Consider the following 25,761-nt stretch of genomic DNA (forward strand, 5'->3'; position numbering starts at 1 on the left):
AACATATTTGTGTAATTTAATACGCACGTCCGAAGCTAAATGCTGTTACGCTCATTTCGCGTTGAAGGGACCTTTGGTCGTGAAGCTTCTTCCAAGAGCAAGTACCAAGTGGTTCTTGGGGAAGGAGGTTGTTTATACGAAATATAACTGTTATTTGTTTGTTTATATATGGTTTAACTGCATACTTGGGTTTCTGCACTTCATAGAGGGATTCGTACTATCAATTTCAATTTACGAAAACATATCAAACTAAAATTGGGTCCAAAGCAAACAGGAACATATCTGTAAAAAAAAATTATACAAAAGACAAAAAGGAGGATGTCTATTGAAGAGTTGGATTCATTTGAACCAGCGTATACGAAACTCTCCTCGTGTAACGAGTCGCAACACTGGTTTTGTGCGTGTCTTTTAAACCCGGAGCTGGAACAGGCCTTTACGTGGATGGCCTATGATCCGACTCCAGCTACAGAATGGGTGTTTCGGGGTATTTCAGAGCGCCTGGAAAGTTGCACAGCTTGTGTCGACGCATATTACCAGTTACGTGACAGTGCTCTGAATAAACTAGATTCTACGTTCACCGGTGGTTCAGTGAACTCCCTGGCTACTCGCTGGAACGATTGGGATGTTCAACGTATTCAGCTTTTATTGCAAAAACTTGATGGAGAGGAAGAGGCGGAAAACAGCGTCTTATCTACTACTGTATATGAAGTTTTACGGAATCCAGTGTTATTCAGTAATTCTGAAATTATAGAACGGACTGTTCCCCTTTTTGATCGTTTGAAGGACTTGTGGGTCTCGAAAACGTTTCTGCTTGGCATGCTTTGCTTCGCGTTTCTTGAGCGTCATGACGAGTTGCGGCAATGGTTTGCCGATTTCGTTGGCAGGTGTGATCCGTACACATTAACTGACGTGGATTTTGACTATATATATGATACTGTAGTGACAACAGAAAGTGTTGGCAGTACAGTATTTTGTGTCCCATATTCAGACGAGTCATGGACCAGAATTCAGTCTATGCTTAGCGTTTTGTCCGCCGCCCATGTATCCGCTTTTTGTTCTTCAAAGTTTGGCAGTGAAGTTCGAGAGAACTTGCTTATTTGTGACTCAGTAAATGATTCTCGAGTAAATTGTGCTTTACTATGTTGCCCCTTTCCATCGTTCTGGGAGCCATCTGTTTCAACAGATGATGTTTTAGAATTTCTTGGCCGTCTGGTTTCCAGTATCGACTTAGAGTTCCAAGGAGATGGTGAGCTGTCATCACAATCTTGGGCGCAGCTGTTTTCATCATTCTTCGCAACGGAGCCTCTTGAAATACTTACACAGTTTCTTCCGTATATTGAAACACAAGGGCTGACTGAAGAGCAGACCCAATACGTTTGCTACCAAATGTTTCTGTCGCTTTATGACAATTACTTTTCGGCTAATATTCTTCCTAATCCATTACACTTGTTGTTGGCTGACTTGCTGACAGATAGTGAAAAGTCTGCCAAGTATCTTGGTCGAAGTGCATACATCAACTCGTTGAAATGGCGGTCACTCTCATACGATGTTTTGTATGTGGAATTCATGCACGTAACACTTAATAATGACCATACAGCATCGTTTGACACTTCATACCAACTATCTGCTTTTTGGACTGAGTATTTAGTTGCAGACAAGCAGGATCTGCTTAGCTGGTTCCCCTTGATTAGCCTGTTTGATGAAGTGGAAATATCCGAGCATGACTCCGTAACAAAAACAATTACTTTCTATACGGATGTTTGGCAGAAATTGCAGGATAACGTTTGTGCCTATCTCGAACAACTGTCAACCAAATCAGTTGAGGAGTTAACCACTGCTTTATCCGATTACAGTAACATGCATGCCATTTTGTGTTTGCTTCTTTCACCCTCACAACAGCTTTATGTTGCCGCCTTCAAGGTGTTTCAAAAGCTTTGTGGCAGTCCTGCGAATAGGGCGGAAACCATGAAGTTGCTTATTGAGAAACGGATTAATGTACTCGTTCAGTCACTCGCTGAGTCAGTTCTTCAATGGCAATCCCTTTTAACATACCGTCCGGCACTCCGCACTCTGCGTTATATCATGGGTTTCATTCGTTCACTTAATGGTCTGGATCTTTCAATCATAAAAAATACTGATGCCCTAACGTTGGGAACCTTTTGGCAAACAATTTGGAGTTTGCTTAATTCTGTATTCACAAACATTGCTAGATGGTCGTTAGTTCAACAACGTGACAGTGTTAAGGCTACAATGAAGCTCACACTTAATTTTGTTACTGGTTTGTTTGAGAACAATGGTCTTTTCATCACCCTCCTTCCCCGTTTTGACGCATTGATTCTTCTTGGTGAATGCTCCGAAGCCTTATTTTCACTGGTGAAATGGCTTAAAATTAATGACCATGACATGCGAGAAGTGATTGTCAACTCAATCGGAAAGTTATTCGTAAAGTTCTCGAACTTTGACTATATGTTTGAGGAACGCACAGTAACATTTTTGCTTGAGTTCATTGAAAAGAAGAAGCGGGCTCATCTTTCTGCAGACCAGTGTAATCGACTCGCAGGTGTTTTGAAGCAAACAAGCAGTCAGGCTAATGAGTTCTTTGAGAGACAAAAGGCTCTGGAAGCTAAGCAAAGGAAAGAACAGACGAAGTTGATGAACGCAAGCAAAGTTTCGCGCCCCGATAAACCGTCTGTTGCTCCTCGACCTCTTATCAAGCCGAAGGCTGCGCCGAAAACTACTACGTCTCAAGCTCGTGTCGGTATGCTTGAGACATTAAAACAGGACTTCCTTGTCCAGCGTAGAAACATGCTGAAACAAGTTTCTGCCGGACATGTAACGCGGAAGTATCTGCCTAATATGCACACGCCTTCCAATCTTCTTTCAGACAATGAATCTGATGATGAGGAAGATGAAGAATCCAGAAAAAGTGGACTTTTTTCCTTGGCTCGCGCTAATAAAACACCTCAAATTCGGGAAGCTAAGCGTAAGCCGATCCAATTCATCAATACTGCCGTCACGTCTATGCACCCTTCTCAGGCTCGTATGATGGCAAAGAAGAAGGTCGAGAATACAAAAGCTTTGTTATTTCCTAATATCACTAATTTCTTCAAAGAGATACTTAAATGGCCTCCTTCGTCGAATCACCATTCTCCAAAATTAGAGTTTCATAAGAGTTATTCTCCTGTTATCAACTCGTTTTCTTCGGTCAAGCATTACCAAGAAGTTATGCAACCTATGATTTTTTTGGAGTGCTGGAGTCAAATTCAGTCTGAAAAAATGAATCTTTCTACTCGTTGCATCAAAAGTACTTTGTTGAAACGTTCTGCTGTCAGTGATTTTGTTGATATTATGGTTGGTGCTTTGGAAAGTGATCTCGTGGGATACCCATTAGCGGATACTGAGATGGTCGTTCTTGCTTTCAATGATGAATATTGCAACGAATTAACAAAAGATGAGTGCGTATTCGCTCAGGTTACCCGTCTAAACAGACATAAGTCTGGTCCCATTATTACTTTAAGAACATGTCCGCCCGTGAAATTTATGAATCGCTTACAGAATAATTGCACCATCTATTTTAAGCGAATGATGAACCTTTCCACGTACATGCGTCAGTACGCTGCAACATGTGGATTGCCCTATTATAACCTTGTGGAAGACGTTATTAAGGGACATCCTTGTTCGCAACCAGTAAAGCATTCAGCTGCGGAAATCGAACGCGCGCAAAAGAGATATGGTGTGAATGAACCTCAAGCCCATGCAATTTTAGCTTCCCTTGACAACGTTGGATTCACACTTATTCAGGGTCCTCCTGGTACCGGTAAAACAAAAACTATTGTAGGTATTGTGAGCGCTTTGTTGCTGGACTTGAACAATTATCATATTACACGGCCGGATAGTAAACAGGACTCGGAAAAAACAAAGCAGAAAATCTTGCTTTGTGCTCCTAGTAATGCCGCTGTCGATGAAGTTATTTTGCGTTTAAAGCGAGGTTTTACCTTGCAAGACGGAAGCACCTATAAACCTAAACTTGTGCGTATTGGTAATGCCGAGAGTGTGAACATGTACGTACGCGACACTTCGATCGAGTATCAAACTGAGAAACAGCTTCTGGAAGTTTGTAATGATCTTCCCGAACTTACAGTTCTGAAGGAGCTGACTCACTGGCGTGATGTTTACTATGATTCTTTACAAGCAATTGAGAATCTTCAAAAGCAGTTGGATATCGCCAAAAGTATTAACGAAAACGTTGATGCTGTTTCCACCGAGCTAAACAAAATGTTTGAGCAAAAGAATCTTGCAGAGCAGAAAATTGATGAGTTTCAAGACCATAAAATTGCCAGAAACCGGGATCTTGACATGACACGACGTAAGATTCAACAAGCCTTGTTAAAGGAATGCGATGTTGTGTGCTCTACTTTGTCAGGTAGTGGTCACGAACTTGTTGCTCGTGCAAACCTCACCTTCAATACTGTTATTATTGATGAAGCTGCGCAAGCCGTGGAGCTGGATACAATCATTCCATTGAAGTATGGTGCTGCACGCTGTGTGCTCGTTGGTGATCCCAATCAATTACCTCCTACCATCTTGAGTAAAAAGGCTGTCAAGCTCAACTACTCTCAATCTATGTTTGTTCGAATTCAGAACAATTTTCCTGAACAACTTGAGCTGCTTAGTATTCAGTACCGTATGCATCCTGAAATTAGTCAATTCCCTAGTTGTCAGTTTTACAATTCTAGGCTGCTTGATGGCGACAATGTTGCTACTAAAACCTTGCAACCCTGGCACAAAAATCCCTTGTTTGGTCAGTACCGCGTTTTTGACGTTCGTGGTACTGAAAAGCAGTCGAAGACATTCTCTCTTTATAACCCAGAGGAAGCAAAATCTGTCACTGATTTGTTCGACCTGATGACTTCTTCTTTTCCCACCGTCGACTTTGCTTCTAAAATTGGTATTGTCACACCTTATCGCAGTCAGCTGAAAGAACTTCGTCGAGCATTCTCTCGCAAATATGGTCGTGCCTTTGCGTCCAAATTTGATATGAACACTATTGATGGTTTTCAAGGTCAGGAGAAAGATATCATTATTTTGTCCTGTGTCCGTAGCGAAACCGGTGGCTCCATTGGTTTCTTGCGTGATTTTCGTCGTCTGAATGTTGCCCTTACGCGTGCAAGAAGTTCACTTTTTATCGTCGGAAATGTGGAAACGCTTTTTAGTGACGATCTTTGGGGAAGCCTGTTGGCCAATGCTAAGGAGCGTGGTTTAATTCTATACGTATGTGCGAGGATTCTTTTTTTTTTCTGTTTGTTTTATACTAACCATTTGATACAGTCCCTTCTTTCTGAAAACAAACGAAAAGCGGTTGAGGCCACAGTTGACGCGGCTTTCGAAAAACGAAAGAGGAAATTAGTAGAAGCTGAAACCGAGAAAAAAAATGGTACTGTGCTGCAAGAAAGTAACTCTAATGGAGATTCTACCTCCACTGATGTGAATTCAGAAGCCCCTGCCTTGAAGAAGATTAAGATTGAGCAAGTGTAAAGCATGCCTTTTTGAGTGTTATTGCATGGACACCTTTCTCCGGTGATTGTGAGAAGCGAATTAGCTACTATCATTATATGTTTGCACACCCAAATTTGCAATCTTACTAAACTAAGGCTGACGCTCTCAATTCACTCCTACCTATCATTCATCCGCCCGTCACCTATTAAATTCCTGTCCGTAGAAAAAAAAATGCATTCTTTTAAACATATTCTTAATACTAGGCTGAGGTTGTATTGGCATTCAATTAGCCATTTTATCATTTGTACCTGGTGGACCATCTCAACGGTTCATCCGCTCGGCTACGATAGGAGAAATTCCCAAAACACAGTTTTCCTGTCTACGACTCATCTTCTGAGAAAACGCATCACTGCATTAGTTTGCGTTGTTCTCATTACAATAGCTTAACATATTCTCTTATAGCATATTACCTTTCATTGAACATTTAGTGACATCTAAGATATTATACAGTAATGCATTAGACTTCTAAAAACAGTTTAACGACCGATTCGCTTCCATGTCACGGGATTAACTTTAAAAAAATTACGTGCAATGTTATTTATTCTCCGCTTCGTCCAAGTGTTTTGTATAGGTTAGGGTTGTGACTGCTTTGAATGAACACTGCTTTGCGCATACACCACGACTCAAGCCGCTTGCACTCCTCCACACCGACGAAAAACAAGACACGATGAAGGTCGAAGTTTGCTCTTTCTCTGGCGCCAAGGTTTACCCTGGTTTTGGTCGTCTCTACGTCCGTGGAGACAACAAGGTCTTCCGCTTTGTTAACTCCAAGTCTGAGAGCCTTTTCTTGCAACGCAAGAACCCTCGTCGTTTGTCCTGGACTCAACTCTACCGTAGCATGCACAAGAAGGGTGTTTCGGTTGAGCAAGCTAAGAAGCGCACTCGCCGTACCGTCAAGCACCAACGTGGAGTTGTCGGTGCCGACCTCAGCGTCATCAAGGAGAAGCGTAACCAACGCCCCGAGGTTCGTGCTGCCGCTCGTACTGCCGCTTTGAAGGCCCACAAGGAGAAGAAGGCTACTTCTGAGGCTGCCAAGAAGGCCAACAAGGCCAAGGCTGCTGCCTCTAACGCTCGTGGTCAAGCCCTCAAGACCGCTAAGGTCGCTGCCCGTCGTTAGGTTGTAATGATTCAATAAACAATCTATCTCGGATGTGAAACTGAGCTGGTGGGGTGCGGTTAGTGTGTGTTGGTATGGTTTAAAGTCCTTTGTGTAGTTGTGAGGTTTAGGGATATTGGCGGGTTTTATGCGTAATGGTACATGTACTGGTCGGGTTCGTGTGAATTGGTTTGTCTCATTGATCGTAACTTAATACATGGGGATCCAGAAACAATGTCTTCTGCGTCCGCCTTCGCACTATAGTGGAAGGAAGAAGGCATTCAACAGTATTTGGCGCCCTTGTGTTCCGTGTCATTTACTGAAGCTCTTTGGTTCGGTAGAGCAATATGTAAGCGCTGTCAGATTCTCCGCCACCGTCTAAGGACTCAATGCGGTCCTGATCCACGACAGTAATCTTGTCGTCGTTGAATTGGAACCATTCCTTCTTGTTTTCGGGATTTCGAATCCAAGCTTGGTAATGACCAGAATTAGCGGATGCGCCAGCATGAGACAGCACACCAATTAAGTCGTAAAGTCCGCACTTACTTGCTCCCTCATCGTCTGCAAGGTCAGGACTAACGAGTGACTGACAAACAGCAACTCGTGTAGCCAAATCTTCTTCTTCTTGTTCTTTTTCTTGTTCAGTAGCTTCAATCTTGGAACGCTTGTGAGCACGTTCACATTCGTCCTTAAACTTAGAAAACTCGCGAAATTGGTCGCGAACGGGTACCAGTTTCTGCGCTAGTTCTGGAGTACAGAACTCGACGGCGTCGAGCTCAAAGGGAAATTTGACTTTGCGAAGGATTTTTGCCTTCTTACCAATGGACTGCTTCCAGTAAAATCTGACAAAATTGACAGCAATATACTTGGGAAGGCGACTAATCCGTGAAACCTTTGTGTACTTCGCATCTCGACCAAGTTTCTCGCTGCGTTTTGTAATTTGCTGGGTCAAGCCCTCCAAAATACCTTGAGTCATGTAGCTCGTATGCATCGAAATATGACAGGAAATGTTTACAAACTCATCATCAGTCTCCGTGGCACTTTCTGTGCTGTCTTCATCACAAGTCATGGAAGAGTGCATTCCCAGGACCATGTTTTTATTTGCCCATGGGCCTGCTTGACGTAGAATACTGAGTAAATACGACCAACACTCTTCGGCGTCTTGTTGTGCGTATCCGCCATGGTCGTTCTTTTCTCCAAACTGTGGGTACTGCATACGGAGCACCTGGAGAAACTTGTATGGAGTAATAGATGCGTTTGGTTTCATGCTTTGAAACAAACTCAAAAGTTCTCTTAGTAAAATGCTGGAATTGGTATTTTTTAATGCGACGCTTTCAACTTCGGGAATTGCTTTTAGTAATTGGAGTGTTGCATTCATGTAACATGTGTTTCCGAGGTTGACTAAACCAGAGGGATACTGTTTAAAATTGTTAGTAATGTTCACAAGGGATAAGACAACGTGTTTTGGCTTAAGTTTAACTCTTGAACTTATCCAACACGTATCCATCAAAGTAACCTGTATGTCACACGTCACGTCCCACAAGTAGGAACAACGTATCTTCGGACGTTTTCTCCTCCTTTAACATACCTTTACATCTTCCATGTCCTCATTGTCGGGAATGTCCATTTGGACAGGGACGGGAATTGCCGAGACATCACCAATCGTACCCATCATCATTACCGTGCTGTTTGGCTTTAAGCCAGAGTCTTTCATAACCGTGTCATTCTTCAGTTGTCCTCCTCTAATAATTATTTTTTGACGGTCTGGCGCGACACGTGTTTGAGAATACAGTTTTTGCTTGAAATTGAGTCCTGTATCTTCTGGATCAACATCAACTTTGTATATTTTTCCTTGCCAACGAACGTTTACACTAAACATAACTGATTTACCGGCGTATACTGCGCGAGGTAGGTGTTGGTTCTTGCTAGCTTTGCTGTAGCCATACGTTCTTACGTAGGGTAACATAGCCGCGGGAGCTTAATTTCTCCGCGGCGAATCCACGGTCTTCGGGCTGGTCTGGAGGGGTCGCGTTCATACGAGCTGCCGTCCACCAACACTTGTTTGCATCCGAAATGGTAAGGGAATTCTGCAGTGTGTGATGTTAACATACAGTCCAATACATTAAAACCATACCTTAGTGCTGTCAGAGCCTCCCTGACAGCTGCGCTCGCTTTGGAACATTTCTCGTCGCAAATCATTGAACGTCAGAGCCTTCCCGAGGTTGAGGTTGCGAAGACTCGTGAAGTATTGTTAAAACCTTTGGTTATATCGAGAAATGAGCAAGAACAGTGTCTTATTGAGAGCTCTATAAACAGGTATGTGCAACAATTCTGGGTTTTTTCACGTGGTATTTGCTAATCAATGCTTTTAGTACACGTTTCAGCGTTCGGATCAAACAGGTTGATGAGATTGAACATATTTTGGTGCACAAATTTATGCAATTCCTAATGGGAAGAGCTGAGTCTTTCTTTATTCTTCGTAGAAAGCCTGTTCCGGTAAGTGAAAAGGACCTGAAAAAGAGCAATTTAAGGCCGTTATATGGATGTGTAATTTTTGCGTACATGAAATCCGTAGGAACCCGCTACGGTCCTTGCAGCATTTGTTTCGTTGAACTCCATTTTCCGACCTTTTATGTTCTTCCAGCTTTACACACGGTTTCTGTTAATTTAGTTATTCTAACACTGTTTAGGGTTATGACATTTCATTCCTTATTACAAACTACCACACCCAAGACATGCTGAAGCACAAGCTTGTTGATTTCATTATTGAGTTTATGCAAGATGTTGATGCCGAAATTAGCGAAATAAAGCTTTTCTTGAACGGTCGTGCTCGTCTCATCGCAGAAACGTATTTAAGCACTTTCCAATGAAAACATGAATGAAATGTCCCTCCATATTTTTACAGATATTCAAAGGAAGGGATTTGTCTGAGAACATACGATGACGACCTGTAATAATAGTCAAAAAGCCTATCGTTTTTGCAACACGAGTGTAATTTCAGCTGCTTCGGTAAACGTGTTGAGTGTGTCTAACGGTAAGCGAAAAGTTTTTAGTGAGAAGTGATACAAGTAGACTTAATGGTTTTTCTCGTATGTGATTTAGACTTGTGTGACATTGCCTAGCCTCGGCGATTGTCCTTACTATTGCGGATTATTGCTGTTAAGTGTTATGTTCTGTACGTCGTTTTGTGTGCGCTTGTATTTGTAAATGAATAATACTTGACCGGTTTTGTAGAACAAAAATGTGACCGGTCATTGACCGTGTAAAGCCTAACAAATTCCCTAAAACTTAATCAGTAGTACGCAAGAAAGCATCTCTGGGATACGTTTAGGCTGGATGTTTTTCTGTTTTGCATATTACATCGCCTTCACCTACGCTAACAGCTCACCATTCTCCTTAATGCACTGATACCCAATTCTCCCAAACATTGTCATTTTATCAATTGGTTTGCACTATAGGAACATTCTTGTAAACTTTCATTTACAGTGTTGTTTCCTTCTGAGGTGAAAACTTTCAAGTTGGCTTGTTTAGTGAACAATCTGCTATAATGCCGGCGGAATTGCGTTCTTTCAGGAACGATAATGAAACTATTGATCCTCTTGAACGTTCAAACCTAAGTCTCGCGTCGCTGGAGCAATCTTTCGCACCGAATCCTTCAAATGTTCATCAGGATTTCAATAGTAAATTCGCGTTGTCTTCTACACCTGTCTCGCATCCTACGGCGTCTACTCCTCATAATAAACGTGAGTTTACTCCTCTGTTAGCATCAGCGAGCACATTGACCCGACCATCTTTACACAATGCTACTGAAGGACTTACATTTGATAATCATGAATCCACCTTTGGCGTTCATGATTCTAGAACTTCTGATGTTTTAAGTTTAGGTGCAAGAGACGCTACTATAATGAATCATTCTAAAATAGAGCAAGAGATTATTGCTCCTCCTGCGCCAAATTGCGAAGATGAACCTCCAGCGGGAAATGCTTTAACTCTAAGAGAACAAGAAGAGGTTCGTTTAACTTATATAAATGTTTCTCTCTAACTGAGTATAGGAAATGAATGCCTTGAAAAAGGACAACTGGGGTTTAAAGTTCAAGATTCATTTTCTTGAGCAACGACTGCAAACACTAGCTCCCGACAATATAAAGAACGTGCTTAAAGAGGTATTTTAAATTTATTTCTGAACCTTATCTTACCTACTTAGAATGTTGAATTACGTGTCGAATTTACGAAGCTTCAAATTGAACACAAAAAACAAAAGCAAGAATTAGACACACTGAAGAAGGAAGGCTCTAAACCAGTACAGGAAGTGACACATAACTCATTTTTTATACACAGACAACAAGAATTGGAGGATGAAATTCAACGGTTAACGGATGAAAACGAACAACTTCGAAAACACGAAACGTCTGCATACGGAAAAGCAGCAGATCATGAGTATGAAATGAACCAAATGCAAAATCGCATTGATGAACTTGAAGAAGAACTTGATGTTGCTCAAGGGATTTTGGACGAAAAGGATGAAGAAATCCAAACACTTAAAGATCATACACAAGATGTGACTAAGGAAGATGATTCACACCTTCATGAAGAGATTGAAGAATGGAAAGGAAAATATCTTGATCTTCAACATGAGCACGCTCAGTTAGAGCATGAGCTTGAAGATGTTCGTTCCGAATTAAATGATGCCAAGGGAAAACTTTCATCTTCGTGTTCTGAGTCAGAGAAACAGCTTTTACAATCGGAGCTTTCGTCTGCAAAACATGAATTGGACGAGGTGAATTCTCGTTGTCAAGATTTGGAATCTGAGCTTCGACAGCAAAAACAAGAGATGGAGAAGGCGAATGTTAGTTTAAACGATGAACTTAATAATTTGATGAGAGAAGTGGAATCACATAAACGGACGTCTCGTCAATTAACAGACAAAGTTGATGAACTACAAAATGAGAACTCCTCTTTAAAGTCGATGTCTCATACCATGAATAACCAAATAGAGTTGTTGCGTGTACAGCTTACCAACTCAGAAAAAACAAATGAACAACTGAAGGCTGAATTAGAAGAAGTTGGTAAACGCAATAATCTTGAGCTTTATGATAGAATCAACGTTTTAAGCAAACAACTTTCTCAAGAGAAAGCGACAACTTCAGAAAAGGCAGTTGCTCTCCAGGAGCTAGTGGACAAAGCTTCTGCTCTAAAGGAGAAGTTAGAAAAAGCAACTAGCGAACGAGATGATGCTCAACAACAAGTCTCCTCTCTGCAGAAAGAGTTGCGCACACAACGTCTGAATCTTGAAAGCACTGTCCAAAGGCTTAACAATATGAATTTGGATAAAGAGAAGGTTGAAAAGGCCGTTTCTAAAGGCGAAACTAATCTTGTAAAAGATCAACGGCGTATTATCGAAAGTTTGCAGAAGGATCTTAATGACAGTCGTACGAACACTTTGGACTGCCAGAAACGTTTGGATGAGTGTCAACGAGAGCTTCACAGTGCGCAACGAAAAATACAAGCCCTTGAACAAGAGAAGGAATTATTGAAGATTCAGTCTGCCAAAGATGATGAGAACGCATTTAATGGTAATAAGGAGGCTTTACAATCGCTCACTCAACAACTGCACCAAACAAAAATGGAGCTTAATGACTTAGAAGATGAGCTTATGGTAAGCGAAAAGCAACGAGATGATGCCTTGGTATTAAAGGAACAATTGCAACAAAAATTGGATGAGAAACGTGAAGAAAAGTTACGATTAGAATCTAAGGTTACGGACCTGGAATCAGAAGTGGTCGAATTGAAAGGATTACTACGCATTCGTGATGCCAATTTGAACACACTAAAACAGAAATTCTCTAAAATTTCAGATGAAGCATTGCCTGTAGACAAGAAGTCAACGCAAGTCGATGAATTACGAGAGAAGATTTCTCAAATATCGAAAGAGTTGGCACAACAACGAACAAATGCAGAGAACTTAGAGCTTGAAAATGGTCGCTTGACCAATCGTATAGCTGTTCTGGATCGTCAAATAGACGGTCTAAAGAACAAGTCTAAGGAGGTTTGCTCACGTCTCGCAGCACTTGTTGAAAGCGGTGAAAAAACAGAGGATCTAGACATCGTTTGTCTTCTGATTGAACGTTACTTACGAACCAAGGGAAACAAAATCAGAACATTAGAGCTTGATTTGGAAGACAAGGAGCGTATTTGCAAGGATTTGGAACGTCGAAGACTGTCTTTGGAAAAACGAATTTCTCAAAAGTCTAGCCAACCTTTACAGAATTCGATGGATCAAAACAAGCTATTGTCTTCCTCAAATAAGGAAGAACTCGAATCAAAACTACAAGCAGCGGACAAAAAACTGCGCATGTTGTCTATGGAACACGAAAGCTTAATTAAGGACTTCGAGAAACTAACTGCCGAGCGTATTGACTTGAAGGCTATTCTTTCCGAAAATGAGATTCGTCTTCGCAGTCTTCAGAGTGAAACTCAGGATTTGCAAGCAACACAAACACAACTGAAGTCCGAGCTTCAGCGTGAAAGAAAGGAAAAACAAACGATGGAGAAGGTGTTTAACGAAGAACGTGAGAGGATTACTTCTCTTTCAGATAAGCTCATCAAGCAAAAGCAGCTTTTGCGTGAGGAACTCAACAAACGTACGCAGGATTTGTGGACACTGGAGGAAAGAATGCAACAAACGCATTCTGAAACAACCAGCCGCGCGCATTCTGTTTCTCGTCTTCAACGGAACATAGAGGAGCTTAAAGTTACCCTAAGTTCCAGACAAGGAAAAATTGAGAGACTCGAAGGGGCCTTAGACACAAAAGAACAGCGGCTTAGGGCGTTGGCACATAAGTTATCTGACTTTAAACAAAGATGGAGGGACTGCCGTACTGAGTATAAACGAGAACTTGAAGCTCGACACAAGGAAGAGCTCCAGAGTTTGGTGAAAAACACGAAATATCTTCAAGCAAAAATATCTCGAGAACGGATGTTTCGAATCGATCTTATTTTTGCGAAAAAGTTTATTCTCACTCAGATAACAGGTTACGAGTCTTGTAATAAAGTGAATCTTCGTATGCTCCAGAAGATCGGCATTTCGCCAGACCTGGAGACAGAGAAAAAGCAAATATCACTACGTTCTGTCATTCTTTTGGTCTGTTTTATTCAACGTCTCCGTCTCCTTTCCCGGAAATGGGCTGTGCAATATGCACTCAGGGAACCATTGAGACAAGCACTAGCTCAGAAACGGGCAGATCATTAATTCGTTACGAGATGGTATTTATTATATGTACTTTTAGCATGAACTTGTAATTATGTGTTACACTTAATGGTTATTCTTCTTAATCGTGAATTATATATCGTTCACACTTTCATGAGTAAGTCTGGACATAAAATAGAGAAGTAAGAGTTTAAGATAAAAGCAGTAATTCCCCAGATTCGAGGAACACATTCCAAGTGAAATTCAATAAAGGGAACTTCGTTTCTGAAGAGCCCTCTGCGTTGGTTTTTAGGGTTTAGTAGAAAAGTCAATGGTATGCAGTATACCTGTTGAACCTCTTCTGACACGTTGTACATGAGATACTGGTTCGTAAAGCTAATGTAAGGAGTAATTTTTGTTTTCCAATCTTTTGTTGGTAGACTGGGTAAAGAACCTATTCGTTGGAAGAAGTTTGGCAAAAGTCCAATCTCTTCGTAAGTTTCTCTAAGAGCTGTATTGTACCACGACCCATCAGATTGTTCGGCTTTTCCGCCTGGAAAACACATTTGACCAGCATGAGTGTGTAAACGAGACGAACGCAGAGTCACAATGACAGCGGCGCCTTCCTCCGAATTAACTAAAGGCTATTACAAAAGTTATGTGAGTTAACCGTACTTCGGATTTACAAAATGCAAGAGCACTTACCAACAGAACCGATGCAAATCGTGAAGGGGAATATTTTGGGAATTTAAAAATCTCTGAATTACTGCTATTCAACAGTGCCTTTTTTTGAAAAAGCAATGATTCGCGCGAGAAGTAACCATCTTCATCGACTAGACCCAATTTAAAAAGACGGTTATTGATACTTTTGTTTGTATCTTCAGCTGTGGACAATGTGGATAGCTGCGTGTTAAGAAATCTCTTAAATACACATTGCTGGACAGTATGAAAGCTTGGAATTTGACTGAGACGAAATCTGGGAATAACAGATTGTGCAATCAAACTCATTTATGTCGTAGTATGCAAACGAACTTTAGAAAGTACTTTCGTTTAACGATATTCTCAAACATCCAAAGAGGAGAAGAAACCTTTCCTTATGTGTTTCTTGAGCAAGTATTAAATTCTTAAACCGCGTATTTTGGTTTTAGTAATTGTTCAACGATGTGATTATGCCTGCCACCTACTCTGCCGATAACGACTAACCTGTAGTACAGAGTGATCCAGATTTAGCAACAGATATAGACAAGACTGTGCCTGTATGTAACGAGGTATTTTCATAATTATATAATGCGTATATGTCCTTGATGTGGGTACCTTTTTTTTAATATATTTTATTTACGAAATCAAAGCAATTTTGTAATTTTACAAATTCTCACTTCCAAAAGCGATATTGAGTTTTCGAGTTATATGTACATTTTGCCTTTTTCAAATAACTCAACCCTCAATATTGTTTGTTCGGTCGCGACAAGATATAAATTAAATTGATAAAAAAGGGAAACAATAGTTAGAGTTATACTATAGTTGTTTAGTAAGATTATTATGAACTTGACAGCATGTGCTACTAATCTTCTTTAACATGTTTATTGAAAGTTTAATTGTTTAAACGGTCTATTTATAAAATTGTTTTGTATTAAGAGAACCTATAATATATTGATGGTAGAATTGAAACCTAATACCGTGCTCCTTTAAGCATTTGATTCTAAGTAATACACTCGCTATCTAAATTTGAAAAGTGGAATTTAACAACTCCTTTAACTTCTGTTCCTTAAGATTAAGAAAGACGCTATTATCAATTAATGTTTGCAAGACCGGTAACTGAGACCGTAATTATTTTCTAATGCATTACTAACCAGCTAATTTATTTATACGCAAGTCTATATAAGAAAAAGAACTATGTAGCAAGTTTAATGAAAGACTAATACACAGACTCCGTGGCTCTTATATCCAAACTAGCATCGTTCTTTTTTGTGTCTTATCGGACTAAAAGATATTGAAAAAACCGTCTTAGTCGCATAGTTAATGCTACAAGAGCGTAAAGAGATAGAAGATAGCTGATCAAAATTCAAGTTAGAAACCACAATTGCGTAGCTAAAGGTGACATGTTTAATTATAAAAGCAAAAGTTTAGTACAACTCAAACCATATTACCAAACTCGAACTTTACCAATTTCTTTTGCTTACTATTTTCGCTAAATTCAAACCTTAATAAAATATGCGACATTCGACGTTCTAAACAAAGTATTGAATAGAATAACTAACTCTCAAAGTTAATTGGAACAACCGATGTGTTTTTTTAGTAGCATTTAAAGGATTTACAATTAATAGTTTTTAATTGATGAAACGATATTGCAAAAATGTTAAAATGTTTTTATTCCCGTGCTAAGTTAACAACTTTAATGATCGCCGTACAATTTTACCAATTTAGTTGTGAATGCCTGACCAATGCATAGCAAGAAGCCTTCAAAGGTTGGAGATATCAGTACGAATTTGTCTATGTTATAGTAACGTTTGCATTATTCCTTGATAATGACATAAGATAGATACCAATACCATAGTTCGACGTTGAATTACCAAGTGCAAACAAAAGCTTCTATTTCCGAACTATTTTACATAATTTCACGACATGATCTTGCGAAAGGATATTCATTAAAGACTTAGAACATTTACTTAGTATTGTTGTTAGTCGAAAAATTCACATAGTACTTAACAGTTTCTTTAGAACATTCTGTAGTCTCCATTTAGTCTCGTCTTGCAAATTTAAATTCAAATTTGCAATAAGTTTCACTTTTACTGGAATTTTACATGATGTACTAACAGTTGTTAATATGTAATGCTATATCATCATTCAAACACAGATTGATTGATCAATTAAATTTTGACTTTACAACCAGAGTAGATACTTCAACGAAATCCAGTACTAATTGAAACAGTTTTAAGTGATCTAACGACTACCTCACAACAATTAAATTTTGAAACCAATTGTTTAAATAGCCATACATAGCTTCGTCCGTATAACAAATTAACAAAGAAAACCACATGCTATTGCTATTGCGACCTATCCAAAACTTCAACCAGTTTGAGTAATCCTTAAATATACGTTGTAGAAGGGAGCTCGTAATTTCCTTCAAATGCTTTAAACTCGAGCCTATAGTAAGTTGCTAAATACCCTTTCTTTTAATTATCTTTTTTTTTTTTTTTTAAGTTTAACATTTTCTTCGTTTTGTCTTTGGTTTAAAGCAGGAGCCGACACTTTAGACAGCGTCACAACTTATTATTCCTTTTTTTTTGTCGTTTTTTTTTATAACACCCATGTTCTCGGTTTCCATTCAAATGATTAGGCAAGTTCGGACTTAAACTTTTTTGACATTTCATCCTTTTTAAATCTTGTTCTTAATATTTATGAGATTAACTTGCTGCATCAAGCTTTCTCTTTTCAACTTTTTTAATAAGAATTTAGAGACACCTAAGTAGAGTCTTTATTTTTCAGTAATTTTTTTTTTTTTTTTTTAACTTTGATAGAAAAGTATTCACGGGGAATTTAAACACTTTTCACATTTAGCGTGTTTTCAATGGTTTTTGTAAGATGCATTGTTGTGTGCAGACATGCATTCTAAGTTTAAAGTTTTTTTGGGCAAGGAAAGTTTTGAATCCGTAATTATACCACATACCTAAATATCAGTGAGAAGTTGGTTACGTTCATTTCTGTAATGAAATTCATCTTTAAGAACTCCGTAGTAAACCTTGAAGATTCTGTATTGTTCAAACATATAAGCCATTTTGGCATCCCAGTTTTCCAAAGCAGTTTTAAAATTTTTAGAGTTTTTTAGCAGTTTTTTTTCAATTAAAGCTGGAATCCCCTGAAACTCTTTCATTTCGCCCATAAGGCGTGACAGAAGCTTTCCATACTCATCGATTTTAAGACCAATAAAGAGTGGTTTCTCGCGCTGAGCCCAACCTCTAGGAACCTTCCATTTGCTAATTTTAATGGAGTTGTCAGTGTAAACACGTACTTGACCTTCTGACTCGGCACTATATTCATGTTTCAACAAGGATCCCCATCCATATTCGTGCATTGGCTGCTCATGGGGAAGCCGAGCAGATGTATTCAAGGCGGCATTAAAGTTGAGTACATGGCGCCATTCATTTTGCTCCAAAATTGTTGGTAAAGATAAAACGTAAAATGAACCTTCAGGGCGATTAAAAGTAAGGAGACAAGATTTGCGAGTTTTCAAATGCTTAGGAACGTCCATATCAGTTATTGTATTTTGCAGTTCAATGGTTTTGTAGATAGAGCCATGCTTAAACCATGTTTGCACATTATCACGATCGGTATGAATTTTGGACATACAATATATGTCAAGACGTCCATTTTTAACAGAAAACATCGCCTCTTTCCAAGAACCGGAGCTTAGCGAACAGTTTTTTGATGAAAACTTCTTAAATTGTAGAACCCCGGCTTTTAACCAAGGTATTTTCTTGTCATTTTTTATAGCTTTCACGTACTCCTCGTAGTTGTACTTGCGGAAATGCGGACGACCATCTATTGTCTCGGGTTCTGGCGCCGCAGGGAGCTCACCATAGGCAGGATTAAGTTCAACAACCGGGTTAGCTTGATAAGGTATCGACGAATGACTTTTATCACTCACGTCCTCATTTTCAAGAAGATCGTTTTGCCTCGTGAGTTTTTGAAAAGTTTCGGTAGTAGCACAATCCTTTTTGCGGTAGCGACATATATTACTTGGCCTCTTTTGCTCAAACATTTTGCCAGTAAGAGCATAAGCATCTAAGAGACTAGCAACTTTAGCTGGAATGGGTAAAGCCTTTTCCTTAATGGCGTCAAAATAATCACGAAGAATACAATCAATATAGACAATGATAATTGTTGGGACTGAATAAGCCTTGCTCAGTTTTGTAGCTATGCGTATCCGTTCGCGATGTGCTGGGTTAATTCTACTTAAAGATTTGAAGCGTAGACTTTGTTGATGCTTCGGAATTTTGCAGTCCTCATGTATCTCCTGTAATTGCTTTGCTGCATCCAGTAGTGCTTTTTGTATAAATTCCGACTTTTCAATTTTCGGTCTGAAAATGTTGTCATTGATATGATAATTATTGTTCAGCATCATACAAGAGTAAATGATACTGGAAACAGTTGAGGGACTTAAGAAACCCATATCGAGGTTCATATTGCACCAGCGCTTGGCAAATGCATCATAGATTCGTGACTCGAATGTCACAGAACCATTTAGGTATAGCTTTCCCGAAAGTTCTTTAAAAGCAGCTAGTATATCCATGTCCGTAAAATTAAAGTTTTGCAGGTATAGCTCGCGTATAGTTTCCATTTTCTGTCCATCACGAACCAACCAGTTTGTAATTTCTTTACTCAGGAAATTGTGTTCTTGTAAAGACCAGATGCAGTTTACCATATGCTGTTCATTTTCAACAGTTGTGTTAGAAACAATTTCAAAAAACTCATTAAAACTTTTGTCAGGAAGATCAAGAAATCCCGCAAGACAGCGTGGAACAGGAATTCTAGGGCGAGGACCGAGATAATCACATCCTAAAACTTCATCTGTATAATGCACAGTTTTAAGCTTCTTCTTCTTATCATCTGATAACTTAGAGAGCGATCTTTTTAGTTCATTTGATCTCGTTGTTTGAATTTGCCCATCATCGAAGACTTCACTGTCAATATCAAAACGTAATTCCTTTTCTGGCTCATAGGGTTGAATAAGATCCTGTACATCTCTAGCGATAACAGCGGAAGGAGCATCGTTGTCATTTACGTTTGCGCTGTACTGAATGGCGAACGTTCCTGCATGTGATAAAGCTTCATTGCTTAAGGAAAAATCACGGTTTGTGTCCTCTGAAATGTGATACTGATCTTTAAAGCTACTACTGTCAGAGTAAATACCTACTGAGCAGCGGCCGTTGGCAGAGTTGGTAACAGAAGTTAGCTCGGTTTTTTCACCACCTTCAACAGTTTTAAAATCATTGAGGCATCTGTTGCCTCCCCCAATGTTTTCATTCACCAAAGATGAGGAGGAACGAAGAAAAGAATCGGGATCAGAAAGGTTGGTTTCTCGGAGGGGATGAGGAGCATTGCAATCAAGGTCGTACTCTTCAGGAATCGGTTGTACGGGGATATTTGCGTTCTTCTTAGCGCGCGCATTCTGGACCTCCCAATAAATAATCTCGGGTTCGGGCGTTACAAAGTCGATAACTCGACCGCCTTGTAAATATTCAGAAGTTTTGTTCTTTAAGTTAGATAGGAATTTTGAAGTTTTCTTAAGCGCCTTAGTAAAAGACCTCTTTTCTCGCTTAAACTTTTTCTGCTTTTTTTTCCCGATTTCCTTTTCAGTAATCTCGGCGGTATTAGCATTTTGATTCTTTTTATCTTTCAAGAGCTCATTACTCTTCGATAAAGAAGTATTTATCACATTAGCCAGCTTTTGTGTTGATTGTGTCAATGGTGTATTTATAATATCTGCACCATGATTTGCATAATCGTTTTTTGGAACAGTAAATGTTTTTTTCCCTAATGATCTCCGAGACACCCTACGGCGTTCAAGTTCTTGAACCCTCCAAGTGTGTTCACGTTCAGCACTTCGTTTATCAAATTCAGTTTGTCTTCTCTTGTCCGTTTTCTTTGGACTTAAAACAGAACAAGACCGTTTTCCAGCAGCAAACTTGATAAATGCTGGACTGGAGAAAAGGGCGGGCTCATAAAAATTCGATTTAGAATTGCTGGTTTGCTCGGTTCTTTCACCCTTGGCTGCCAAAGTTGCAATAGCAGCAGCTCTTGTGGCAGGTTCCGCATGCTTAACCACAGAGGAAGAGGCGATGCTTGTGGCCTTGGGGGTTGATGGTATGCATTGGTTTAGAGACGCATGTAAGTAAGGAAATCTTTCCGGAGTTTTCATTCCCTCGTCGAAAGAACGACTTATGCTAATTTTCCTGGGGGGAGGTAACTCGCGTTCAGGAAAATCAAGCGTTCGTCTTGGAGGAGGTAACTCGCGTTCAGGAAAGTCAGTCGATCGTCTTTGATGATTGATTTTTCTTGGAGGGGGTAATTCGCGTTCGGGGAATAAGAGTGTTTCTTTTGGCGTAGATTTATTAAGGAACTGAGAAAGAGCAAGTGCTTTAAGTCTTTTCATTTGTTCGGAAGACTCGGCACTGCGACGTCTCGTAATTCTCCCTTGGGAGGAAGAGCCATACTGACAAGGTCTTGTTCCGTGACACGCAGTGTCAACATCTCTTTTTGCTTTGAGCTCAAATTTTGAAGGTGCATTGCCGTTCATCAGCTCGAAAGCAGCAATCCGTTGAGACACGGTTAAATTGTCAGTAGACATATCTGACATATTGTATCAGTAAATCGTTTCACTTGAGAAGGAGAATGGATTGAATAACACGTAGTTCGTAAGCAATCACAAAAGCAAGAAAAGCTTACGTGTTGCTGAGGTATATAATTGAGACTTTTTTTACAAATGATAGTAAAGCCTGAAGTAATGAACAAGTAGGATATAATGGCCAATTACTTGATAAGTGAATACTTAAATATAATTGGAAACGGATGGGACAATGCGACTTTAGTTTAATTTCAGAACTTTTCAAAGAGCTCCAAGAAAATAGCAATTGAAGTTCTCACTCAATTGAACCGAGTAATGACTTTTGTTGTTGAGTTTGTAAGGATTATTGCTTATGGGAATGATTTAAGTTGTTTAAAAAGTAAGGCTTTGGTGAAAAACTTCCGTTCGGAATTCTGCAATTGCTTGAGGAAAGAATAAAAAGCGGAACTTTCTGAAATTTATAGTCTGTTAATATAAACGTAAACAAACGTTTAAGAAAACGAAGTTGTAAACAAAAGACGAGTAAACCGTACGAACATCATTAGTAGCATATGGTAAACAAGTAAACAGACACCAGAATACCGCATTCTAAGAAATCCAGGGAAGGAGTAACAGCTCAATGTTTTGTGTAACGACAAGACAAACATAAAACCAAACGTTCTGTCAGCAAAATCCTCAATTCTTGCTGTCTTGAGTAATTACGTCTTTTTTTATATCAACTAGATCAACGTAGGGCATCCTTGCAATGTGAAACCAGAAAGGCAGTACTCCTTAAATTATTTATAGATAGGAGAAAATAGAGTTCATGTTGCTGCTTTGGTTCGTGTCTTCATTATTTGATAATTCGTTCCTCAACAAATAGAAATCTTCATTATGCAACTTGCAGTCAGTATTGAAACAGAAAGTCTGGTTCACAAAGCTTGTCAGCTTATATTAAATAGATATTTCTTTTCTGCACTTTAAATCTCATTTTTTGGAAGTTTTTGTTAGGAGGCACCTTGTTCCAAGTCAGACTTCAAGATATATCTGTTAGCTGATTAAAACGATAGTGCAAAAGGTACCATGAGTAGTTCACAAAACTTGATGGATTTAGAGGTAAACCAGTCTGTATACGATGTTCTTCAAGGATACGACGTTGGAGATGTAATTGGAAAAGGCTCGTATTCTGTTGTTCGCAAAGTTACCGATAAAAAAACGAAAAAGTACGCTTGAATATGGATTATTTTATTATTTTAAGTACTTACATCTAGAAACTTTGCTGTAAAAGTGATTCGTAAAGATGCATTGCAAGACAACTTGAAATATGTGCAGCAAGAAATAAGAATTATGACAGACGTTTCAGTCGGTCATCCCAACATATTGACACTTTACAAGGCATACGAAACAGACGAATTCTTCCTTCTCTTAACGGATCTTGCGGAAGGTGGTGAGCTGTATGACTGTGTTTGTGCAAAAGGCCAATTCAATGAAGCTGTGGTCAAATGCATCATCCGTCAATTGGTTTCCGCCGTTGCTTACATCCATAAAAATGGAATTGTTCACAGGGGTTTGTACTTCTTTATTTTTTAAGTCTAACCGTTTCAGATCTGAAACCCGAAAATGTGTTATTGGAATGTCGGGACGATTACACGAATTTGTGGATTGCAGACTTTGGCTTAGCAAACATTCTAAACGAAGAGTCTCGAGGCGTCTTACATACTATGTGTGGTACTCCAGGGTACATGGCACCTGAATGTATTCGTCAGCTCGGACATGCTCAACCTGTGTAAGTGAAGACACTATAATGAGAAATCCTTAAACGACTTTTATTAACGCATACAGGGATTTATGGTCTATCGGCGTGATTACATACTTGCTCATAGCTGGGTTTGCTCCTTTTGAACGTCAAACTCCTGCTCTTGAGATGCGCGCTGTCTTAAAAAGCGATTATACTTTTCCATCGGACGTATTTCAAAACATTAGTGATGAATGTGAGTATATACTATTCCTCTGAATCATGTCAAAGCTAACAGTTACAAGGCAAAAATTTCATAAAGTCATGTTTAGTGCAGAACCCCAATGACCGAATTACCGCAGAAGATGCTTTGCGACACCCGTTTCTGAAAGAATAATCGGCAATGGATTGAGTATGATTATCAAAACAAAGTTCTCCCATTACTCATTGCCATAAACAAACATTTCTTTTTAATTTTTGGATTCGTTCGGTTCTTGTGTTTTATTGCTAACCATGAATGGTTAAACTTGTTCTGTTCCGTTCTCTTATGTCATTTCGTCTTATTTTAGATATCTAATCAATTTGCTAATGGGTTTGTTCATATGAATAGTATAATAGTAACGAATACGCATTTTTAAGAGTATCTCATAAAAAATCAACAAAACAAAAGGGACTAGCGGGAAAGGAAGTAAAAACACAATCAGAATTAAACCTTTAACATATGCAACCCATCGTTTTAATGAAGATATGGTAATACGTTTTGCTGTGTGCGTGGTACTTCGAAGTTTACCAACCACCTAAGAATGGCAAGAAAAAGAAGACAGCGCGGAAAACGCCATTCTTCGAAGAAGACAGAGGATGTAGATGTGTCTGAAGATGAATTTGAACAAACTGAGGAACCTAAACTAGGTCAAATTAACAAATACACGAAGGAACCAATCCAACCATTCTTGGGTGTCCTGACTCCTGAAGAAGAAAAGTATTTTAGAGAGATTGAAGAGACTCTTGTCTCTCATAATACTCGTGACAATGAAGATACTCGGTACTTGGTCGATAGTATATTCGCAGAAGTGTCTGGCAAGGAACTCCAGGTTTTAAACAATGTTTTTGGATCTAAAGTCCTTGAAAAAGTCTTCACCTTGGCTTCTTCTCAGCAAATTAAAAACTTTTTTGGTGCTTTAAATGGAAGTTATCTGCAAATTACGCAAACTACATTCGGATCATTTGTCTTGGAAAAATTGCTCAGTCATATGGGTAGAATAATTGATATGGAAGAAAAGGGAGGCGCACTAGACGAAGAAGAAGGATCCGAGTTTGTTGCTACTGCTGAATCCTTGATTATGTACATGTGTAATGAGCTGCGCCCTGAAATTTCAGCTCTTCTCGATCACAAGCTTGCAGCTCATGTCCTTGAAAAGCTTCTATTGTTATTGAACGGACAACGTTCTGTGCAAGAAGGCGAAAGTAAGGCTAAGTATGTTTCAATCAGTGTGCCATCATCGTTCAAAGAGTATGCATACTCAATTGTTGAGAGTGCTGCCGAGAATTTGGAAGCCACTGAGCTTCGGGCGTATAGTGTCAACAAGTATGCCTCTCGAGTCATCCAAGCGTTCGTGCGTATCGAATTTGAGAGAAGAGCACGGAGTAAGAAAAACAAAGCTACTCCTTTCTCAGACAAACTCCTACTTTCCAAGGAATACGATTGGAAGGAGCTCCCTTTCGTAGAAACTCTATTGAAGGATGAGACCGGTTCTCGCGTGCTTGAAGTATTGGTTGAGCGCATGCCTGCCTCCGATCTGACTCGTTTGGAGAATGTGTTTGAGGGCCGTTACTATCGTTTGTGTGTGCATCCTATAGCAAACTTTGTCATGCAAAAGTTTATTAAGCGAGCTAACGCCTTAACTGTTGAACGCATGCTTAATGAGCTTAAGGACAGTTCTGAGAGTCTGGTGCGAAAATCGTTCCTTTCTGTCTTAAAAACTCTTTTAGAGACTTGCAACGAAAAAAACTTCCATCAAAATCATTTGTTCCGTCTTATCATATCCGCTGCCAAGGAACGTCATCCAAAACAAAACTTGTTTGTTGCCCTGTTACGCTCCAAACATAAGAAAGATAAAAACTCAACCGATGGCAAGCGCGTCTTGGTAAACAACTTTATCGCTGTTCAACTTGTAGAGGAAATGCTGCGTGTGCCCATTGAACTTTCTTCAGAGCTTATTGAAAGCTTGCTGGAGTTAGAACCAGAAAGCATCGTTGAATATGCCACAGAGACTGCCTCCTCGCACATCATTGAACAGATCCTCGGGATGAGTGACTTGAAAATGGCGCATCGGAGACGCTTGCTCAATGCATTTGATGGTCACTTTGCAGAAATTGCAGTCACGGCGCCTGGTTCGCATATCGTTGACAAGTGTTGGTTCGCTACACAAGACTTGCCTTTGTACCGTTCTCGAATTGTTGCAGAGCTTGCCGAAGCAGGTGATGAAGTAAAGTTCGACTTTTACGGCAAAAAGGTTTGGGCCAACTGGAAGGTTGAACTGTACCGCCGGGCAGCTGACCAGTGGTATCGTTGGTCAAAAGAGGATAAGTCGGAGAAGCCCATTATGAAACGTGTCCGCAGTCTCCCGCCATTGGAAAACACTTTCGCAAGAAAGCGGACCATGGAGCCATCAGAAGACCTCGGTGCTTCTAAAAAGACAAGAATGACTGCGTAAGGACGAGCACTTTGGACTAACTAATTGGGTAAAAGAAGAATAGGTTTTTTGGCACAATATAGAGTTGCATTTATTGTGAGTATGGAGAGCGTCGTAGAGAGATTGTTTAAATGTGTATTGATGCATCTACTTAATTTCGTTTGTGTAGTT

General features: G+C 39.7%; 9 protein-coding genes across 9 annotated transcripts; 6 read left to right on the plus strand and 3 right to left on the minus strand.

The window, feature by feature from the left end:
* Positions 1-97: 97 nt before the first annotated feature.
* Positions 98-5,746, plus strand: SJAG_02242 (helicase sen1). The gene is made up of 2 exons (XM_002173418.2): positions 98-5,271; positions 5,329-5,746. Exons 1-2 carry the CDS (start codon positions 319-321, stop codon positions 5,533-5,535), a joined length of 5,160 nt encoding a protein of 1,719 aa, XP_002173454.1. The 5' UTR covers positions 98-318; the 3' UTR covers positions 5,536-5,746.
* Positions 5,747-6,121: 375 nt separating this feature from the next.
* SJAG_02243 (60S ribosomal protein L24) lies at positions 6,122-6,717 on the plus strand. The gene has a single exon (XM_002173419.2). It carries the CDS (start codon positions 6,224-6,226, stop codon positions 6,671-6,673), a length of 450 nt encoding a protein of 149 aa, XP_002173455.1. The 5' UTR covers positions 6,122-6,223; the 3' UTR covers positions 6,674-6,717.
* A 151-nt stretch (positions 6,718-6,868) lies between these two features.
* Positions 6,869-8,585, minus strand: SJAG_02244 (ubiquitin carboxy terminal hydrolase Ubp6). Its single transcript, XM_002173420.2, has 2 exons — positions 8,241-8,585; positions 6,869-8,069 (listed from the first exon to the last, which is right to left on the minus strand). Exons 1-2 carry the CDS (start codon positions 8,529-8,531, stop codon positions 6,969-6,971), a joined length of 1,392 nt encoding a protein of 463 aa, XP_002173456.1. The 5' UTR covers positions 8,532-8,585; the 3' UTR covers positions 6,869-6,968.
* Positions 8,586-8,628: 43 nt separating this feature from the next.
* Positions 8,629-9,975, plus strand: SJAG_02245 (ARP2/3 actin-organizing complex subunit Arc4). The gene is made up of 4 exons (XM_002173421.2): positions 8,629-8,728; positions 8,766-8,968; positions 9,025-9,148; positions 9,343-9,975. Exons 1-4 carry the CDS (start codon positions 8,726-8,728, stop codon positions 9,520-9,522), a joined length of 510 nt encoding a protein of 169 aa, XP_002173457.1. The 5' UTR covers positions 8,629-8,725; the 3' UTR covers positions 9,523-9,975.
* On the plus strand, positions 9,929-14,097 carry SJAG_02246 (pentrin Pcp1). The gene is made up of 3 exons (XM_002173422.2): positions 9,929-10,661; positions 10,705-10,815; positions 10,857-14,097. Exons 1-3 carry the CDS (start codon positions 10,200-10,202, stop codon positions 13,899-13,901), a joined length of 3,618 nt encoding a protein of 1,205 aa, XP_002173458.1. The 5' UTR covers positions 9,929-10,199; the 3' UTR covers positions 13,902-14,097.
* SJAG_02247 (coenzyme A diphosphatase) lies at positions 13,914-15,331 on the minus strand. The gene is made up of 2 exons (XM_002173423.2): positions 14,544-15,331; positions 13,914-14,482 (listed from the first exon to the last, which is right to left on the minus strand). The coding sequence occupies exons 1-2, from the start codon at positions 14,844-14,846 to the stop codon at positions 14,003-14,005; spliced, it is 783 nt and encodes a 260-aa protein (XP_002173459.1). The 5' UTR covers positions 14,847-15,331; the 3' UTR covers positions 13,914-14,002.
* A 1,525-nt stretch (positions 15,332-16,856) lies between these two features.
* SJAG_02248 (hypothetical protein) lies at positions 16,857-22,394 on the minus strand. The gene is made up of 2 exons (XM_002173424.2): positions 22,245-22,394; positions 16,857-22,196 (listed from the first exon to the last, which is right to left on the minus strand). The coding sequence occupies exon 2, from the start codon at positions 21,193-21,195 to the stop codon at positions 17,506-17,508; it is 3,690 nt and encodes a 1,229-aa protein (XP_002173460.1). The 5' UTR covers positions 21,196-22,196; positions 22,245-22,394; the 3' UTR covers positions 16,857-17,505.
* Positions 22,059-23,557, plus strand: SJAG_02249 (CAMK/CAMK1 protein kinase). The gene is made up of 5 exons (XM_002173425.2): positions 22,059-22,385; positions 22,434-22,729; positions 22,768-22,948; positions 23,005-23,153; positions 23,203-23,557. Exons 1-5 carry the CDS (start codon positions 22,246-22,248, stop codon positions 23,292-23,294), a joined length of 858 nt encoding a protein of 285 aa, XP_002173461.1. The 5' UTR covers positions 22,059-22,245; the 3' UTR covers positions 23,295-23,557.
* Positions 23,558-23,700: 143 nt separating this feature from the next.
* On the plus strand, positions 23,701-25,673 carry SJAG_02250 (RNA-binding protein Nop9; the record flags this gene model as incomplete). Its single annotated transcript, XM_002173426.1, has 2 exons — positions 23,701-25,607; positions 25,655-25,673. 2 exons carry the CDS (start codon positions 23,701-23,703, stop codon positions 25,671-25,673), a joined length of 1,926 nt encoding a protein of 641 aa, XP_002173462.1.
* Positions 25,674-25,761: the final 88 nt, after the last annotated feature.

Source organism: Schizosaccharomyces japonicus (genome assembly GCF_000149845.2).
Source record: "Schizosaccharomyces japonicus yFS275 unplaced genomic scaffold supercont5.1, whole genome shotgun sequence".
In the NCBI taxonomy this organism is placed as follows: domain Eukaryota; kingdom Fungi; phylum Ascomycota; class Schizosaccharomycetes; order Schizosaccharomycetales; family Schizosaccharomycetaceae; genus Schizosaccharomyces; species Schizosaccharomyces japonicus.